The sequence below is a fragment of the Camelus ferus genome, chromosome 7 (genome assembly GCF_009834535.1).
Source record: "Camelus ferus isolate YT-003-E chromosome 7, BCGSAC_Cfer_1.0, whole genome shotgun sequence".
Taxonomy (NCBI): Eukaryota; Metazoa; Chordata; class Mammalia; order Artiodactyla; family Camelidae; genus Camelus; species Camelus ferus.
In genome coordinates, this window is record NC_045702.1 from 47,047,479 (window position 1) to 47,067,843 (window position 20,365).

At 42.0% G+C, this 20,365-nt stretch overlaps 1 protein-coding gene and 1 long non-coding RNA gene across 9 annotated transcripts in view; one reads left to right on the plus strand and one right to left on the minus strand.

Moving 5' to 3' along the window:
- Nucleotides 1-20,365, plus strand: part of RAPGEF5 (Rap guanine nucleotide exchange factor 5) — a 353,892-nt gene that overhangs the window by 273,844 nt on the left and 59,683 nt on the right. For 7 of the 8 annotated variants that reach the window (XM_032483865.1, XM_032483867.1, XM_032483866.1 and 4 more), the window contains 2 exons: nt 6,083-6,201; nt 6,660-6,748. In XM_032483865.1, the coding sequence (XP_032339756.1) occupies nt 6,083-6,201; nt 6,660-6,748 (208 nt within the window). The remainder of the gene's footprint in view (nt 1-6,082; nt 6,202-6,659; nt 6,749-20,365) is intronic. The other variant, XM_032483863.1, reaches the window with a different exon arrangement.
- LOC116664930 lies at nt 2,956-19,927 on the minus strand. The gene is made up of 3 exons (XR_004321479.1): nt 19,423-19,927; nt 17,853-17,858; nt 2,956-2,965 (listed from the first exon to the last, which is right to left on the minus strand). It is a non-coding gene; the product is annotated as an uncharacterized LOC116664930 (long non-coding RNA).

Below are 20,365 nucleotides of genomic sequence, written 5' to 3' on the forward strand. Positions count from 1 at the left end.
ATTGACCTGCACGTTCAGCAAACCGTTATCAAGTCAGTATCACATGCCAGGACCTGAGCTGTGTGTTAGGAAGAGAAATAGAAGTCACAGTCCCTGCCCTCAAGATGTCATCATGTACTGGAGAACCAGAAGGAGCAGATAATCCAAGGTCAGTGTGAGGGATGTTATGACAAGGTTCTTGGGGCATCCCAACTGGATAGGCAGTGTTACTGGCAGATTTGTCAAAGAAGGCTCCTTAGATGAGGTGGTAGGTAGAAATTTCATTGTACGGAACAGTTAGTACCTTCTGGGGTTCGTAGACGTCCATGACACCGAGAGTTCTGGACTCTGCCTGGGAAAATGTGCCTACACATAAACATTTTACATACTTTCAGAAAAAGTATAAAGTCCCTAGAGCCCATCCACGAACCCGCAGTTAAGCGCTCTTATAAGAGTCGGTGCTCACAGAGCAGCAGGGACACAATGCTGTGCGGCATGCCGGTGGTTGCTTTATGTGAACACTTGGGAGAGGAAGATTTTCCATTATCAGAGATAATGGACCCTAGCAAGCAGTTGTGGCAATTCCGGCAGGCCTGAGAAATCCCCTAGTAATCACTTTTTCTTGCTAGCACTGGTGATGAGTGAAAATAGAAATGCAGTCAGAAACTTGGTTCAGGACAGCCTAGACCGACAAAACTGTGAATGTCAATTCTTCACCTTCCTTTTTTTAAAAAAAATCAATATTTTTATTACTCGATAGGTATTCTTCTCTTAAAAATAGATGTCTTTCATGTGAATAAACTGAATGAGGAAAAGTTTGATTTAGAAGTCTAAAAGCTGATCTAGATCATGAAAGTTAAAGTAAGTCGATGGGACTGGTTCTATTACTCATTCAGAATTCACTGGCAGGAGAGCAGTGCAGCCGTAGAAAGAGAAGAAATCGGAGCTCGTCACCTGAAGAATGGAATGAGGATGAGCAGGGAAAACTTGGTAACCCTCCTTTGTCTTCACATTTCTGGTAGACTCTGTTCACAAGGTCACGTGAGTCTGTGATTAGGCGGCTTTCCCTCTTACCACTCACCCTCCCCTGCTGTCCAGCGGAGGGCACCTGTTTACTCTTGCACTTCCTCTCCTCCCCCAGCTCCCCGCTCATCCCAGACTGCATCCTACTGGCAAAGTTGTGAAGAATCTGTCTGGACTGGTTGTTGGAGTTTCTTGTTCTTCCCACCATCCCTTCAGGAGAGTATGGGAATGGCCTGGTTTCTGCAGATCTGGGAGCTGGGTGTGTATCAGGGAGAGGGGAGGATTCTCACTCAGCCTGTACCAGCCAGGGCTGAGCGCCGCGGGCCAAGGCGTGGGGGAGCACAGTGCCTTCTGGGAATACGCCGCGCTCCCCACTGCGCCTTCCTCTTCAGTGTTGCCCCTGCAGAAGTCTCTGTTCTCCTGAGGTCTGTGCCTCCTGCTCAGGCATTCTTTCTCCGACGTCACCCATCTTCTGAGCCCTGTTCCCTGTAGTCACTTACAGGAATATTCCTGGGTATGACTCTCTCTTCCCCCTGACAAGGAAACGCATCTTATCCTTGACTCCAGTAACCACCGTCTCCACGCCACTCCGTGCCAGTGGCAGGGCAGCATCTTAGAACGCTCATCAGTGGTCAGTGTCCTCTAGCCAGAGACCACCAGGAACACACCTGTAACTGAGCAAGTTGGGTTTATTGCGTGGTGCAGTGATGGAGACCTCACACCGTGGGAGCCATGGGAGAGCTCAGAACAAGAAGGTGCTAGAGGAAAGCACTTAAAGGACTTGGGTTTGTGTTTGGTGGCTTCGGGAAGGGCTTAAAGTAGCAGGGCTTTTGCTCTAGATCAGGAACCTGGGTACCTCTGGGCCGATATCTTAAATCATATCTCTAGGGAGGGCGGCAGAGCTAACGCTGTCATTGGAAAAGAAGCAGCAGTCACTCAGTTAGCTGGGCTTCCCTGTACTTTCTAACATGGCCAATGTGTATGCTTTGTCTGTGTTCAGCTATAGTTTCCAGGTGGCTGTGTTTTTGTCTTGTTCCACAATGGTCACAGAGTGGCCTTATCTGATGTTGATTTTTCACAAAATCATTGACATTCAACAGGAGAATTTGAGGCCCAGACCAGGCACCGGGCCAGCTCCTAGGTGTCAGGGGCTGCTTCTCTTTCTCTGTCTTCACTGCTCTGAACTGCTCCACTTCAGAGATTCACCTTCTTGATCAAAACCTCCACCTCCTTCCTCCTCTGCCACTTGCCTGCCCCCTGCCCTCCTGTGGAGACTTGTCCTCAGCCCATCCATGGTGCCCCCGTCTCTCAGCTCCTCTCTTGGTCACTCCTTTCCTTGACCAGACAGACACCATGCAGTGATGAGCTGTTGGCATGTGTGCTGATGGTCCAGAACCCCTCTCCTCACTCCTTCTTGTCGCCCCTTTGCCAGTCCCTTCCTCTGGGGGCCCCATCATTGACTGTTCCCCTTGCAGGTTTCTGAGCACTTCAGCAGAAGGCCATATAAACCAAAAACATGTGTTTTCTGCCCTCAGCATCACGAAGCCATTTGGCAATCCTTTCATTCATAACTTGTTTACTCCTTGTTGCACCCCCCACCAAAGCCATTTTCCCAACAATTTTCTCTTTAGGCCACCAACGTCACCTGAACCCTCTCCTTCCGGAAGATGGTCTCAATTCCCACTCTATCAAGAAGCTAGAAACCATCCATTTGTTCTACCTCGGCTTCCTTGTTTTCCCTACTTTAATTTTTTTTTCTCCTAAATCTTAACCCATCTTCTTTCCTGGGATCCTCTCTGAAAGGAGGAGATCTCAGTTCTTTCATAGCCTAACCCCGCTGTGTGTATTCATGATGTGTCACCTCTTCTCAGCTGCCCCCTCACCTTGCTGACTCTCCTGGCCAAGCACCTTCTTCAGCCTGACTCCTTCCCTTTGTAGTGAAATTCCCAGGAGGTGATCTTCCCTGCGTGTGCCCTTCCTCCTCATCCATCACGCCTTAATACTCCTCTTCCCGCCTCTGGACCAAACGTTGTCCCGTCATCACTTTTTCATAGACTCATCATCTTTGTAAATTTGACGACATCAGACAGGTTTTCTCCTTGAATCTCCTGAGACAGTGCCCTCCCACATCTCCAGGCTCATCGTGGTTTACTCTTCAGAATCTCTATATGTAGATTTCCTCCGTTACTCTGATCCCCACCCTCTTCCCCTGCTTTCTATGTTTTTTCTTCCTTTGTCTATCTTCATAGTCCCCTTTCTCTCCTGCGCCCCCTTAACAGTCTCATCTGCTCCCTAACTTGAGTAATTCACAGAGTTGTCTGTGTCCTTGGCCTTTGTCCAGAGGCCGGATTCTCTATTTCTAACTGCTTGCTGAATATCTACAGTGTGATGTATTATCAGGACTGAAACATCAGTTGCCTAAAACTAGATTCATCAGTCTCAGCTGAACCAGTTTTTTGTCCCGTTTAATGCAATTTGCATTCTCTGCCTCTATAGTCATCTTGGCCAATCCCATGGGTTCTACCCCTCGCGTGTGGCCCCCTCTTAGGGAGCTCACTAGACTTCCATTGTGAGGGGCTCTTACCTTGTCATTTCAGGGCAGGGCATTTGTCTTACTCAGCTCTGCTTGCCACTTAGTACCCAGCACAGTGCCTCACCCAAAGGAGACCCTCACTATTAGTCAAGTGATTGACTATAAATTAAGCATTTTAGTGCTTTACTTGCATTTCATAAGCTGTTTGTCATTCAACATATTTTTTGTCATTAGTTCCCTAAATACTTTTATTCTTTACCAAGCAAGCACCAGAGTAAAGTTTCATACCCAGAACCTCAACTGTGGTACTTCTGCTCTTTTTCAAGAAAAGCAGTTAGGTAAAGGCGCATGGGTCAGTTGGGAGGCATTATTTTAACTTTCCTTCTTCTTATGGTTTCATGGCAATTTTATGATGTCTTTTGTCTCCCTTTATGCATTGATTTCTTTCCGCTTTTTCACTTCTTTACTTTCTAACAGGTTTTCAAAATGGAAAGTATCACCACGACATAAGATGCTATTGATAGTACATCAGTGTGATTCAGCTGTTCCCCTGCCCAGCAGAGTGTGGCTGCTCTACGCACAGTCCTGTAATACATATTAGTTACACAGACATGAGAGAAGCCCTTCCCATCCATATGTATGTGCAGGGCCCGTGGAAGTTAATAATGCCATATATCACATGCACAGAGAATGTAAAATGTACTTCCGAATGACAGCAGGCTCATGTGAAATGAGTATTGGCTTACAACAAGAGGAAGACGGGGGAAGGATTTTTGTCCTTTCAGAACTGCTGCTTACTGAATTATTTGTTTTTGGGCGTCTCAGTATCCCAGACTCAAATTCTGCCCTTTTTTTGTTGTTGTTGTTAATCAATAAATGCCCCTCTCTCCAGCCACCATATTTTACTTCAGCCACATGGATAACAAAAGAACCCCTTTGGAGAAATGAAAGATAGCAATTATACATTGGTATTCATGTTACAGGAGTCACACTGCCGTCCTCGGGGAGTTTAACAATGAATATCCAGCATTAATTGCCACAGTAACTGCGCGTCTGACCTTGCTGAAATGTAATACATCAGTTTTACATAGTAAAATTATTTGCGACTAAAAGATTAAAAAAGAATGATCATGAAATTATATCGCTGTTTAGAATGGCCAGTATTATTTTGTTGTTTTTAAGAAGATCTTGGAGGACTCAAATGACTAGGCCGCTGCATTTTCTTAGGAATCAGGACACTGGGAGTTGAAATCATAATTTTCTCGTTTATTTGGTTGTCAATTATGACAAGACTAGTGCCTTTTGATTCTTATGAAAGGTGAATAAAATACATTGGTATCTCCGATAGACCTGTGGACCTGATTAACAAGGCATGAGGGAATAGTACTTTTTATCCACTGGGGGGAAAACGTTCTTTTTGTATATTTGTACCTAATTATAGGTAGAATTTTCTGCCAGGAGCAGAAACAGGCTAGGAGCCTTAGAACTTGTTTCCGTTTCTCAAGAGGCAATGTGGTTTTTAAGGTGAAGCCTATGTGCTGTCAACTTTTTTCTCTTCCATCTTTTTCTCAGACCCTCAGGAACACAGAAGCTTAGTTTTGTAACCTGTGTCTCTGCTTTCCCCGGCTCCTTTCCTCTGGCTGGGCATCGCTGGTCGGGAGGGTTTCACACTCCACACCCTGGGAGCATTCATCACTCAGGGCCGGCTCCACACTGCTGGGTCAGCAGCGAGCCAGACCCGACAGAGCCACGTCAGCGGGCCACTCCAGGCTCGGGGCTGTGCGAGCTGTGTGTGCAGAAATGAGTGATTGTTCAGCCTTCTCTCCTTTTTGAAAAGGACCGAGGTGAAGAAAGTCAGTGCACTCACCCGTGACATCCAAATTTCAGGCTAGATGAGATTTGAACTAGAGATGCATTTTTGCTTGTATTCTGACAAAACAAGTACCTGGTAAATGTGAAGGCCATCTCAGTTTTGTGGGGTGGGGGAAATAAATGAACTGAATGATAGAATGAGTAGGTTTTTTGCCCACTTTTCAAGTCAGGCTGTGATGTAAATAAATATGACTTATGTATCCACTGTTTAATATGGCTTGCTCACTATTTCGTGTTTAAATGATGTTTTGTTATGATTTTCCAATTTTAATATAGTGACTGCTTAAGAAGTATTAACCAGGTAAAAGAGAGTATAGTGCCCATGAAGTTAGTATGTTGTCTTTTTGAAACTTTAAATTTCTTAATTCAGATCATTCAGGTAGTTTAAAAAATGAACTGAGTCTCATCCCCAGTTTAATTTTTTTCCAATTTTCTTTAAAATATGGATGTCTTTCTGATGCTTTATATGTCCAGAGAACTTGAGTCTGGTCACTGTATCACTAGAGGGAAATTCTTGACCAGACTCTCCTAATTTGTTCTGAATCCATAAAGAAATTACAGTGGAAAGCAACTAGAGAAAACGCCGCAGCTTTAGTAGCTCTCTTTTTTCCCCCCCTCTTTAATTTTCTCTCCCTTTTTCCTTCTTCCATCCATCACTCCCATCTGCAATGAAAGCAGGATGATGAAGTGACGACTGTTCAGGTTAAGGAGCAGGACCAGAATGTCCTGGTGCTGAAGAAAGTGCAGAGCTGCCGCCCAGCCCCCCAGGCGGGGAGCGTGGAGAGTGATTGGAGGTGAGTTTCCACTGAAGCCCCGCGCTCCTGTCTCCTTCTCCCTGCCTGCCTCCCCTTCCCTCGCTCCATCTCACTCGCTCGCTCTGCCTCCTCTTTCCTCCCTCCCTCCCTTTTTTCTCCGCCTCTCCAGCGGAGCGAGCGTTCTAGCTGACTGCGGAGCTCTTAGCAGCCAGATGGATTCGGTTCCCTGTGAAAGGACAGAGATGGCAAGATCTTGTAGTGTTTAGGGGATGCCTTTGTTACTAGCCGCGCACAATGGGCAGCTCCCGGCTGAGGGTCTCTGACCCTCACTTAGAGAGGAAGGATTCCGCCTCGCTTTCAGACCGAGAGCTGCCCTTGCCTACCTTCGATGTGCCTTATTTCAAATATATTGACGAGGAGGATGAGGATGAGGAATGGAGCAGCCGCTCACAGTCCTCCACAGAGGATGACTCGGTGGACTCTCTGCTCTCTGACAGATACGTGGTTGTGTCTGGGACCCCGGAGAAGATTTTGGAGCACCTTTTGAATGACTTGCACCTGGAAGAAGTCCAGGACAAAGAAACAGGTAAGGCAGCGGGTATCTGCTGCTTCCAGACTCACAGCTGTGGCTGCCCTGCTCAGCACCCGTAGGGGCAAGTCTCCCGCGGTAGGCGAAACCAGGGTGGGCTGAATTAGCATATGCTTTGTGCGCCTCCCCCTTGGCCTCGTGCTGTTTTGTTTCAATCCAGTAAATGGACGCATGTAGATCCCAGCAGCCTCCTGGGAAGCAGCCGTACAAAGAAAATGGTATGAAGGCAGATGTTCTTGTTTCTTTGGCAATTTTCACCAGATCTCACCTAAAGGCAGTTGGCAAGAGGCCAGCATTCAATAGCATTTATTCAGTGGGAAGGAATCTGAAGGGTGGGGGTTACCAGCAAGCATTTACCTGGCCTGCGGGAAGCACTGAGCTGGGGGTAGTAAGCCTCCCGGCCGAAATGTCAACAATTAACGCGACTGCTCAGCAACTATCAGCTTAGCATCAACTTCTGCCTTTTTTCCAAGTGGTTTACAAACTGCTCAGAGCTAGCCCTGCTGTGCAGAATATGATACTCATAGCTTCTCAGAGCAGAAATGATAATTCCCTAAGTCTTATTGATCAGACTTCTTGTCCTTTCTACTTAATCTGGGAGCAAAATATCCAGTTGGCTTTGTCACCCTTGCAATTCTGGAAACGCGACCGTTGCATGACCTACCCTACTTCCTTTATCACAGAAGGACAGAACTTGCTTCTCTTAATCGGAATTTGTCACTTGTTCCAGCCTGGAGCAGCTATTCCAGTGAGTAGGCCTCTGGCTACAGCCTAAACTCTGTAACTTGCGCCCCTGACTAAAAGGCACTTTTTGCTGCCACCATAGCACCTGTGATGCCCACAGTTTGCAACATACCGACTGCATCAATAACGGGCATTTTTAGGTTGTATTAGTCCAAAGTAACTCTCAAGGTTTTTCTCATTCAGGCAGGATTGTGAAATGACAGCTTAGGTGGGAACTAGAGTTTCCTTGGGTCCCAGTAGTTTTGTCTGAACTTAATTGATGTGTGGCTCTGTAATGCATTATAAAGGACATTAAGAGAAACAAAGACGTGAAATATGTACACAGAGGGGAAGAAAAAAAGGCCAGTGACTCAGTCATGCATCCTATAGTCATGTTATTTATTGTTTGATCTCAAAATTCTAATGTACCTTATTTTGCGTATGTATGTTGGAGGGAAAGTATCAGTAATTGTCATTTATGCACAAATAAGCTAAAAGAACATATTTTCACGGCATTTGCTGGGTTGTTTTTGTATGTCTGTCGATTAATATTCTGTGCATTTGTGATTATCTTCATCAGAGATAACCATCATGGAACTGGCCATAATTTTCCTTGTCCTGATTGCCAGACTGCTTTACACCGGTGGTTTGGACTAGATTACAGGCAAATTATCTGCTTAAAAGAGGATACCTTTAAACATGGGGAGTGGTTTGGGCATTTGAATGCTTTCTTCTTAACAGCACCACAGTTCTAGTGAATATGACAAGACTTTGTGTCTAGGTCATATTAGTAAGAGTAGAAATCATTATTTCTAGGCCTACTTGATTTCTCTTTTCTTTCTTTCTCATTGTCATGAGTTTTTCATGAAAGATGGCCTAGGTGCCCACTAACAGGTTCCCACTGTTCCACACTGGGAATGAGAAATCACCCTCATTACTGACAGTAATGCCGGAAGTTGTCTCCTGCTGGGAAATGGTGTTGTACCTGGGGTCTGGTGACTGTTATCCCCCAGTTTCCTCTCAGTTATATGAACCCTGGGATCAAATCTGTCACTCTTGCCACATGCTGAGCCCAGCAAAGAGGACCAGGACTTGGTGGCATGACCTTCATGGGACAGGGAGAGCCCAGCTGGGGTCAGCCCCTCCTCACCCCTGCTCATTGCCTTAGAGTTTACAGAGGACACATGTGAAACTTCAGATGTTTGCAGAGACACTTGAGGGGAAAAATGGTAACAACTTTTCCTCTGATCAAAGGAGAATTTTATGAAAATGAAAACTCAACTTTGGAGGGTGATTGATGTGGAAGTCACATGCACTTCTTCAAAACTTCGCTAAGAGCATTTGGAGAAAAGACAACAGGAAAGCCACCATGTGGCTTTTGTTGTGAAAATGAAAAGAAATATAAATATGAAATCAATTTTGTGTGCGAATTGAAGAGAAGTGGTTGTGAGTTTGTTCTAGTTTGAATGCTAAATGAATCACATGTTTAAAGCAGTTGAGGCCCCTCCTCATGGACAGAGGTGAATTCTAGTTCTTTGTCTTGGTCAGGCTGGTGAGCTTCATTATAAAAGGCCTCTGTGTGCAAGAGCCTAATAGAGTCACATAAACATATGGAAGACAGATGGAGGAAAATGAGACAGGGCTGCAATAAAAGTATACAGCAGCGTTTTTATGTTCTTGAGCGCCCTTTTAGGGAGACAGAACCATATGGGGCCGGGTGGAGCCATATGGTGGTTGTCCACATGGCCCCCGATGGCAATGAGGAGGGAAAAGGGTACCTGGGAGGAAATAAGTGGTCCTGAAGACTGGGATGAGCCTCCTCTGGATTCTTACATTCCTGTACCCAACAGAGGCTGGGGAAGGTAACCAAACAAGAGATGCAAGTTATTTCCCATTTCTTCTCTGCAAAAGTCACTTAGTTGTGAAAATGTAGGTGCAAGGCCTAATAGAAGAGACCTACACTCACAAAGGACAGGTTGAAGTGATAACTAATTGATGGCAACATGCAAATGGGAAAAAAGTTTACGTAACTGAATGGAATAGAAAGGAGAATGCCACGCCTGTGAGATAATGTATTTTTGTTGTTACCTGAATTAATAATAGAACAGAAAAGAGGACACACATGAACTTATTTGCAAAACAGACTGAAGACATAGAAGACAAACTTATGGTTACCAGGAGGGAAAAGGGTGTGAGGAAGGATAAATTGGGAATTTGGGATACTAACTACTGTGTATAAAATAGATAAACAACAAGGTCCAACTGTATAGCACAGGGGACTATATTCAATACCTTGTAATGGCCTATAATGAAAAGGAATATATATACATATATGTATATATAATCTGAATCACTATGCTGTACCCCAGAAATTAACACAACACTGTAGATCAACTATACTTCAATAAAAAAGAAAGAAAACAATTCATATAGTAGTCTATCACCATATCAAACTGATGTTTAAAAGCAAAAAATAATACTTGAGATGTTTACAAGCAACCTACCAGCAATTTTCCTAAATGATGTGATCCGCACCACACTTAACCAGGCTTCTTTTCATAATCCCCTGTGCATACCTTTCCTCCATGGTAGGAACAGGCATAAAAAGTCATCCAGTGAATATCTGTGGAATGAATGAATGAATGAATGAATGAATAGTTCTTCATTGTTTAAAATTGAAAAACTATTTGAGTCTGGTAACTGGATATCTATTTGTGAACATGGAAAGTGATTGAAGCTGTTTTCAAAGATTTCCTTCTCTTTCAAGGTTCAGGTTCTGACTTGAAGCATTTGGAATGTTAGAGAAAAATCCAGCAGTTTTATCTTTTCATCTCCCCAGAAATAGGGCAGACATCACTGGGCATTCCCAGCCCAGGAGAATTACAAGGGAGGCAAGAAGCAAGAAAAACAGTCTGATATGAGCAGAGTTGCTGGAGAGCTGGAGGAGCAGTTTCCCACTGGCAGCCTGGGTCTGCAGCGGTTGCTGCCCCTCTTTAACCCTTTCCCCGCCCTGGGAAGGATAAAGTCTGTTTTGTCCAGAGATGCTTCTGTTAGAAATGGCGATTTCTGTTTTGCAGTCCAGGGATGGGCGTGGGAATATGGTATCAGATGGATTATACAGAGAAAAACCTTCTTATTAACTTTTCTTTCGACATCAGCATCATGATGGACCTACCTTAGGGAAAATGCAGGAGGAAATATATTATTCACTCCCCTCTTTTTTTCCACTTTTTAGTTTTTTATTCATCTTTTTGAAGCAGGCTGAGCTTACAGGTTACAGGTTTTCAAGAGAAACAAGCAGAGAATGGGGTAGTGGGACCAGGTAAAGCCTGTCAGCTGGTTCTTATGAGGCTTGACCTGCTTTCTTCAAGGTATGGCTGGTGTTTTTACTTCATGAGGTTAACATTCAGTATGTTGTGTACTTGGGGGAAATGTCTGTTCAGCCTGCTTTGACCAGGCATGGATGCCTGAGTGCAGGGGGTGTGCTTTCGACAGCTCCTAATAGGCTGATGATGTCATTGAGAAAGTGAGTCCCTTACCTTTGTAACGAGGCAGCAACCTCTGGGAAAGTACCTGATTTATATCAGACGAGTGTCTCACTCAATTGATAGAGTCCAAAAGCTATTCTCCATCACCAGCTTAATGGCTGTTTTGGAACATTATACTGATGGAACCTTGAGTAAAGCCAGGACAGGCACCCCAGTTTTCAGTGACTTTATCTTCTTCCTCCTGCCAGCACCAAGCCTGTCATAAATACTCAATACCTATTTCTGGTGAAGGAAGATTAAGAATGCCTTTTCCCTGTTCATTGGAAAGACAATTTAGGGAGAAGACAACTTCTCCCTTGATTTCCCTACGTTTTAGGATTTCTGGAAAGATGTTGGGTCCTTCTGTTCCAGGCCTTCTCTTGCAGGTGGCAAGACCTTGATGACCTGTAGCACCATGGCTTCTGCAGGACTAGAACTTTCTGAGGGTAGGCACAGGAGTTTTTAAATGGTGGTAAAGCTCTCCATGATTTTGTGCCATTAATGTGCATGTAAAATTATCTTGGATTTATCTTTTTATTCTTGTGGTGTCATGTAACAAATAAATCAGTGGATTTATCCGCAGCTGCACTATTAGTAGCACATGAGGCCTTTTTCAAAACCACTGTCCAGGTCCCACCCCAGAGACCCTGATTCACTTGACCTGAATTGGGGCTTAAGCCTTACGAGCTTTAAAAGCTCCCCAGGTGCTGCTAATGTGTAGCTGGGGGTGAGAGCCATTGAACTAGGACGATGACTGTCTCCCCACTTTTTTTAAAGACATATTCCAAGTTTCCAATAGTTATGTATTTGCCTCTGAGAGTTAGGGGCGTCATTTCCCCTTCTCTCCACCTCCCCTCCCCACTCCCTCTGCAGGGCTTTACGTCAGCCTCCTGTCCACTGGTCCCTGCCCTGGAGCCTCTGCAGCCTGGGACGTTCAGAATTCACAAGCCTGCATTGCTGACCCATCCACTGAAATGGTTGAAAAAAGGGAAATAATCAGAGGAAACAGAGAAACTGGACACAAAAGCTGTTCGCTCTCTTGATTCTTGGAAGGAGGAGGTGATGATATAGTGAGCAAAACCCACTTGGAATTTTGTCAGGATTCTGTTACACTTCAGAAATCTCTGGGTGGTCTTCAGGACTCACAGCCCAAGGGTGCTTACTTCTGTAAGAAATGGCATGTTAAGGAAGGAGAATATGCACATGGAGAGTAGAAAGGGTACCAAAATGAGACTCTGCAGCCTTGGGTCCCAGATCTGGGCTCCATTAATAAACCAGCCTGAGAGAGCAAGGTGTACCTGAGAAGCTTTCTAAAGTGTCTTTCATCTCTAAAATGCTTTGATCCAAAGAGATTTATATCAGTCCCTTTGCTTTCAAAGTATATCACAGAACCATAGAGTTGTATCTAGATCTGGAGGAGACCCTAGAATTCAGGTAGACGACCTCCAGAACCTTGTGGTCATTTTATGCTGGCATTACCATCACTTAGCCGTGGTACATGGACCTAGACTACTTGGTCTGACTTCACGTTACCTTGTATTACTGTTGGCGTTTCTTTGGCCTCATAGAGCAGTTACAGTGTTGATGAGGTAGCAAGCTTGGAATTCAAGTCTCAGTGGCCATACCTGGTGATGATTTAAGCATGTTTGTATATAACCTTGTCCAATGGGAAACTTTTTAAGTTCCTTTGAGAAATTACGCTATAACATTTCCATAGAATAGCTTCGATTTATCACCTACTAGTAAAATCCATTTGCAGAGAGTTTTATTACCAAGCCGTTTTGGGATATTCAGAAACAGTCTATTGCCGAAGAAAAGCGACTGGTTTTCCTCCAGTGATAAAATATAATACATCCTAGCTCTTATACTATCCGTCCCCTGTAATCCCTTTACTTTAACTTTACACATTGTTTCTGTAATAAAATGTAACAGTGCATTTCTAAGTGCACAGGAATGAATACCTTAGAAATATTTAACTCCTTCCTTCCACAGATATCTCTGACCTGTTGTGTAGGCACTATTCTAGATGTGAGGGTACATCTGTAAACAAAATACACAAACTCCTTACCTTCGCAGGGCTTACATTTTAAGTGGAGGGAGTCAGACAAAAAACAAAAAGGGAAATAATGAATGTTAAATGAACGGATGTTAAATAACCAATCTCATCACAGGGACTTGTTTAGAATAACTATATCCACATGTCTTTAAAAATAAGGAAGCTACAGGATATTTTAACGTCTTTAAAGTATTACAGAGAATTGATATGAAACTTCTCGTCCTATTTGGCAGGGTTCAGAACCAAAGGAAATAGATTTCAATGAAAAAAAATAAGTAAATAAAAGAAGTAAAAAGGAATTTGAAGTAGGTATAGGTATCCCCAGATGGTACTTGCTACAGCAGGAAGTCAAGTCATAGAACCTGCATCCGTGGAAATGCTTGATATCAGCCTTCTACCATCTTGACCTGTGGAAATAGCTTTCTCAGAGACAAAAAGCTGAACTAGGTTGCCACTTGAGGTCTTTTCCAGCTTTATGAAACTGTCAGTTTTAAATACTAGGTTAATTTTGTTTGGACACATGCTAATGAGAAAATCAATGAAAGACTAAATAAATTCATTAGCACCACCTCCAGCTGCCCAGGGTGTGCCTCAGATGCCGACACAGAGCCCCACTGTTCAGTGAAGGCTTGTTTTTCCAGATAAAGTGAAGGCTTGAAACAGCGATCCACAGTGGCAGTGAAAATCCCCAAAGTGCCATCAAGAGCGAGAACTAGGAGTAAAAGTGCTCATATTAGGACATGGTTTCTGTTCTGCTCTATCATCTTTGTGCTTTTGGTTTGCTTTGGTTTTTTGGCAGTTCCCTTAGCTTCTCTCCTGATTGCTAATAGGGAGAATGTAATGTTTTTGCCTACCGTAGTTGAAGCATTGGAAGACTTTATAAGTTAAGAGTGATAAAGTGATGAGATAGTTAAAATTGTGTAAAAATTTCCTCCTCGGTTGCCTCATTTGTGAAAGCAAAGAACTTAGACCATATGATGTCTGAGGTCCCTTCCAGATTTGACAGCCAGGAGTTGCCACCACTCCATTCATGCAGACTTCCTCTCCATTAGATGGACGCTTGTACAGGATGATTATCTCCATCTGATGGACACAGATGCTAAGGAAGAAGTTAACTAAGCAGCTTCAGAGATACAGCGATCATTTGAATCTGGAGATGAACCCACCTATTTTCCTAACTTTATCCCAGATACCATTTTTTTCTGTCCACTGACTAGAATCACGGATGAAAGGCAGACTTGAAGTAAAAACCTATTCAGCTCTAGCTATCAACCCCACATCAAGTGCTTCAGTAGCCACTAAAGAGTGATCTAATCTCTAGCACAAAGACCTGCTTCTTGGTTTCCAGCTGTGAGCAGGCTGGCCACTGGCTGAGCTAACTGCTTCAAGAAGGTTACAAGAGAAGGGCCGTGTGGGGGAAGAGGTCCTTGTTTCAGCTGATGCTGTATCAGACCACTCATAAGAGAAATGATTAAAAATCAGTCTTTGTGGATTTCATTTGCGGTGTTCATCTTCTGAACTCATCTATTCACACCACCTTTGAACATGTGATATTATGTGTGATAACAAGGGAATTGATGCTGTTACACTGCCAGTAGATTGTGGGTTAATTAATACTCTTGTTGGTAATGAAGCAAGGTGAAATGAAGTGAGACAGAGCTGAGGCATAAGGTCATTAACATACGCTGATTAATAATGGAAATGTGGACATTTTCATTACAGGATAACCAATGGGCAAAGGGAGATGTTTAATGGATAAGGATGTAAGTAGGAGTACAGCCTACTTTTCAGGGAAATAATCCCTATTTAGGATGAGACGGGATCATTGGAATGCATTTTTTAGTTGCATCATTTTTGTATTTACTGCACATGATCTCTTCCAATACTTAAGTTCAAGTCCCAAGCACACTGGAAACAAACTAAAATATTGTAGAGCTGTCAGGAGTTAAATTCAAGAAGATCTGAAGATAGGAAATGGAAAATGAAATACACAAAGGACAAGGATTACCTTAGAAATTAGATTGTTAGTCTCCTGACTCTAAGGATTTTGAAAATCTTTGGCATCCTAACAAGAGGTTTTAGACTTTCTTCTTTGAATATTTTTAAGGAAAATATCAACAACTTTCTGATGGGCCAGAGTGAGTTCCTACAGCCGGGAAGTAAGACAGAGGATCTTTGAAAGTTTCCTTCACACTGTGTTCTAAATGAAATGCACATGTGACTGCTTGTTTCTGTGAAGCCTGTCCTGGTGGTGATGTCCTCAGCCCCCCAAACCATGAGGGTTTCCCTGTGTAAACTGTGGCCAGAATGGAAGACTTAGAAATGAATGGACTTTCTCCTTTATTCACCTTTGCACCTTTTATTTGCTTTATTTACGTTTTGTTTGCTTCCCCTGAAATGCTTTTCCTCCACCTCAAACATTCAGTTTGACACTCATCTTTTTAGATAGACAACTGTGAGGAACCTTAGGTATTTCTTTCATTGTGGTTGTTATAATTACCTAGAATGGTTGGTGAATAAATTATTGCAAATAATAAAATACCCTGGTACACTGAGAGTTGCCATAAATATGTACACAAATTATCCACTTTCAAAGGATCAGAATACGTAAAATTACAATCTTTTAAAATGTAAAATATAGAAACCCTGTCTAGTAAGTCACAAAGTTCACATAGAATTATGAGGTCCCAGTAGTCTTCGGTTTTATAATTATATGAGTAAAATACTGGCGTAACTCTGTGTAGTCTCTTTGACATAGGGTTAAGATTGCTTTTGAAACACATATCCAGTATAACTTTTAGTTTTTGTCATAAAAATATGTTTGAGAAAGATAATAGCTTTGTTTAGTTTTCCCTTATATTTTGCCTCCCTAATATATACCCTTTGGGGACAAAGGCTGCTACTTCTGTTTTTCTATCTATAGTTCTATAGTCTATCATCTTTATAGCAGTTTCTCAGTTAGCTTGGTGCTGAGTTTTGTTCTTGTAAATTTTTTGTTCTTTTTTTTTTTTTTAAGGAAAATGGATTTTTGTTCCCTTAAGAAGAAAATGCTGTTCCCAAATCTGAAAGTTTTAAAAAATGACCATATTTTCTCAGTGAGTTTGGGATCTGTTGACATATTTAATACTATCCTTTGATAGAAATATTTGTGATTTGGCCAGTGTCCAGCTGTAGTTCCAGAAACTTGTTTAAATTTGTGATATAAGTCTGGCATTTTGCAGGCAGCAATTTGAAAGGAGTAGCAGGTTCTGAAATTCATGGAGACTGTGTACTGTGTCAAAAGTGAGTTTGACAATTGAGTAATTGAAGTAAAATCATCGTTTTACTGTTACACCAGCAAATGAAATTACTCGAGACTTTTAAGACAATGTCAAAGGATGAAAACTCTCTTTCCTCTTTCTGCCTCTTTCTCTCTCTGAAATCTTGTGTGTCATCTCCTCAGCTGAAGGATTTAAAGGGAGATCATCAAATGTTGTCTGTTTTAAAATGCTGTGAGATCGATAATCCTCAAGCAAAATTTAGCATCCTATCAGAAAATGGAAAAAAAATAGTGATTTTTTTCTGTATGAGAGTGTGTGCTTCAGATAGTGTGAGGAAGGAATGCTAGTGGATGACAATTTGTTGATTATAATCACTGCATGTTAATCCTTCGCAGTATGTTTCAATCAAATTACTGCTTCATGTAAAGGGTGCAGCACCACAGAATTGCTGTAATTGACAAGCATACGTCTAGAAGGGCTATTCTTCGAGTGGAGAATTTTTCCTTTAACATACCTATAATTGAGCTTTCCCTCATTTCTCTTTGCAGTCTTTCTCATTATAACCTTTCCCTCACATTTCCCATTATCCTCATTTTCTGCCCTTGGGGCTTTCTTGCTCTACAATTGAAACCGTTCCCTTCATTCTGTTTGCAGCTTTTTGCCTCGTTCTTCATGCTGCTATCTGGCTGGCAGTCCTTCCCCCAAATCCGAAATAAATATGAAATGAGACAGAATTGTGAGGTATGGATGAGCGGAAAGTGTGGGAAACTAAAATATCTTGTTGTCATCCCCAGAATATCTTGTTGTAATCTAAATGGTGGCAGAAAATTATTTTCAGAGCAATCCTGTATCTGTTCCTGCTGCAGACTTAGCAGCATTTCTTGTCTGTTCAGCGTATAGGGTCCTTGGTGAATCTTCTAACTTTTGAATCTTTTGATTCGGTAAATGAACTTCACTTAATGTGAAGATGGAAAGCACAAGTTAAAATTGCCCGTTGCATACCTGGCTGGATATTTCTACTTAAATCCTCAGGCTAGAAATGAACAGAAATTTAGTTGAATGGCTCATGCTAGGTAGTGGTTCTAATGTTGAGCATCTGGTATTTTCCTTCTTACTACATCCCTTTCCGTGTGCCTTAAGTATACTTGTTATGAAGAAAGATTTACATAGTGCTTAGAGCAAGTTAGGTTTTTTTCCCCCAAAATTTTGTTCCTGTCTTGCTTGATATCACATATTTTGTTTCTGTGTAGCAGACTTACAGATATCATGAATCCAATGCCACTTGTTTTGCTGAGGAAAAAAGAGGGTGAAGATATTTTCATCCTGATTTTGGATCGTTTCTCAAGAGTTGAACATATAAAATGTGACATCTTTTGTCTTGGTTCGGTTTGAATTTGAAGGTATTACAAAGCCATTTTCATTCACGACTGAGGACTTTTGTAGAAATATTTTAGTAAGTTCAAGTTCTGCCCGTGCTGACTGACATAATGCGAGTGCACATCTCAGAATTACTATGACAGTTTACACTATTTTACCATCTCCTTGAGAGATTGTTTGTTCTTTTAAAAAAGTAATCAAAAACCTTTAAGGCAAAGGTGTCTTCAGCAGCGCATTCTAGAAATCCACAGTAACGAGATCAGGATAAATTCACAATACTTGTCTCTTAAATGTACTTTTCCTGCTTGTGGTAACTGAGAAACTTGAGAACCAGACCACATTATTGATCACGTGTTTGAGTTCCTGAAAATTTTCTGTGTGTAGAGCTTATTTATGATTAGGCTTGGCTGCATATGATAGAAAAACTCAAACGGTGACTTAAACGAGGTATACATTATACTTCACTCTTATGTAAAAATAGAGAAATACAGTCCAGAGCTGGTAAGGCCACTCTGTAATCAGCCAGGACTGGGAGTCCTTACAGCTCTTTGTTCCAGTGTCCCTAGAATCTGACCTGCATTTCACGAACCAAGATGGATGCTTGTATCAAGGTCCAGGTAGGCATGATGGAACCAGGCAAGGACATACCTGTTCATCACACGTGACTTCTGTTTCTATCTCATGGACTGCAACTTAGTTGTGGCCACGTCTAGCTACATGTGAAGCTGAGAAATGTATTGTTTGGTTTGGTTTTAAAGTATCTGGAGAGCGAGAGAGAGGGTATGGCTCAGTGGCAGAGCAAATGCCTAGCATGCATGAGGTCATGGGTTTGATCCCCAGTCCATTAGTTAAATAAAAAATAACAATATTAAATGAACCTAATTACCTCCCCCCACCAAAATAAAATAAAATAGCTGGAGAACAATATGCCCAAGAAAAAAATCAAAGTGTGATTCCTAAAGAAAAGGAAAATGTAATTTTAAAATGAAAGCTTGTGTTAGTTTTGATCCTTTAGACCTAAGGCCATAATTATATGTCTCTTCAAAGTAACATAAACATATTGTGATTTAAAGCACTGTATAATCACTTTTTTAAAGCCTATAAATGGTTTGGATTAACTCATATTCTTCTCAACAAGTGAATATTGACACTATTCTCGTGTATTTTTAATTCTCAAGGTTTACTGAACTCTAAGTACCTCTCTCATGTGTGATTTGAGCCACTGAATTTATGCTTGAGAATTCTACATCTTTTATTCCAAAATTCTCCCTACTAGTTGTTAGAAATATTTTTCAACAAATAAATTACGTATACCGAGAAATATTTCATGTCATACGGCTTTGAAGAAGTTTTTTTTTTTTAACAATAGCACAAATTAAATTTGTTCTTATAAGAGCAGGTTACAGTATAATTTTATATAATCATATTATTATATTCTGGGTGATATTTCAGAACTCATATGTGCCTGTTACCTACCTGAATCACCATGAATCATGCAAACAGAAAGGCCTAAGGATGTTCTTAGGTTTTGAGTAGTATGTTTATTTTAAAACAAAACAAAACTGATTTATTAGAACCATTTGAGACGAGGAGTTTGTATGAGCACCTTTAGCCAAAAGGCAAAGCTATCTTGGCCAAAGATAGTTGATATATGTTTAATGGCCTGTTTATCTGTATGTTGGGTTGATAGGTGATAACTGAGGTGAGTGACAGCCGAGACTTTGACACGGAAGTTAGTTCTTTTGATTTGGGAAAGAGTGAACAAAATATAATGGGACTAATGATTTTCAGTGTCTGTAATGTCTAATATGGAGAAGTTTATGTATACAAAAAGGAGGAGTTTTATGGTTTGACCTTTAAAAAAATTATTAGTTTTTGCCTGTACGTTTCAATTTTTTAAATACAAATATGTATAATTGGCCATGAAAACATCTTAAAAGCATTATGAATGTGTGAACTGTCTTAATCCTTCCGTGTGATTGTCAGTTCTACCTCTCGAAAAGCAAAATGGCTGATCTCTTATAGCTATTTGCTATTGCCAGTTGTTCACTAAAAAATCACAACAAAATGACATTTGAGTAGGAGTAAAGGAAATCCACATGCTGGCAGATAGATGAAAAAACTACTTCCTAGGGGCATCTTGGGCAATTTAAAGCCAATAAAAAGCAGGTTCCTGCATCTGTGGTTTTCTCCATGTCCAACCCCGGGATTCCATGGCTTTCCTGCACTTCCTTTCCCCCTGCCCCTGCTGTGGACTGTTTGGATCCACACCCTCAGGAGAGCATTGTGCAGTGAGAGCCAGAGCTGGGGCACCTTGGGACCTAGGCCCCTTCCGACAGTAGCTTGCATTAAGTTGGTGGTTATTCTCCTTACTTATCTCAGTCTCAGTGTCATCATTCCACAAAAGAGAAGATAGGACCTACCTTCTAGGGTGGATATGAGGAGCACAGATCATGGGAGTGAAACTCATGGTACAGCTTACAGGATGTGTCCGTAAAGGGTGGCTGGTTTGGTTATTTTCACATAGACTAGCTACTGTCTTTCCTCCCAATATTTCCTCGTTGCCCACTAAAGCCACCACTGGCTTCCAGGGGCACAGTAAGGAATAGATGTGGCTCAAAGCAAATTTGGGGGTCTCTGGGGCTAAAACAAGTATGCTGGGTGGTGGTGG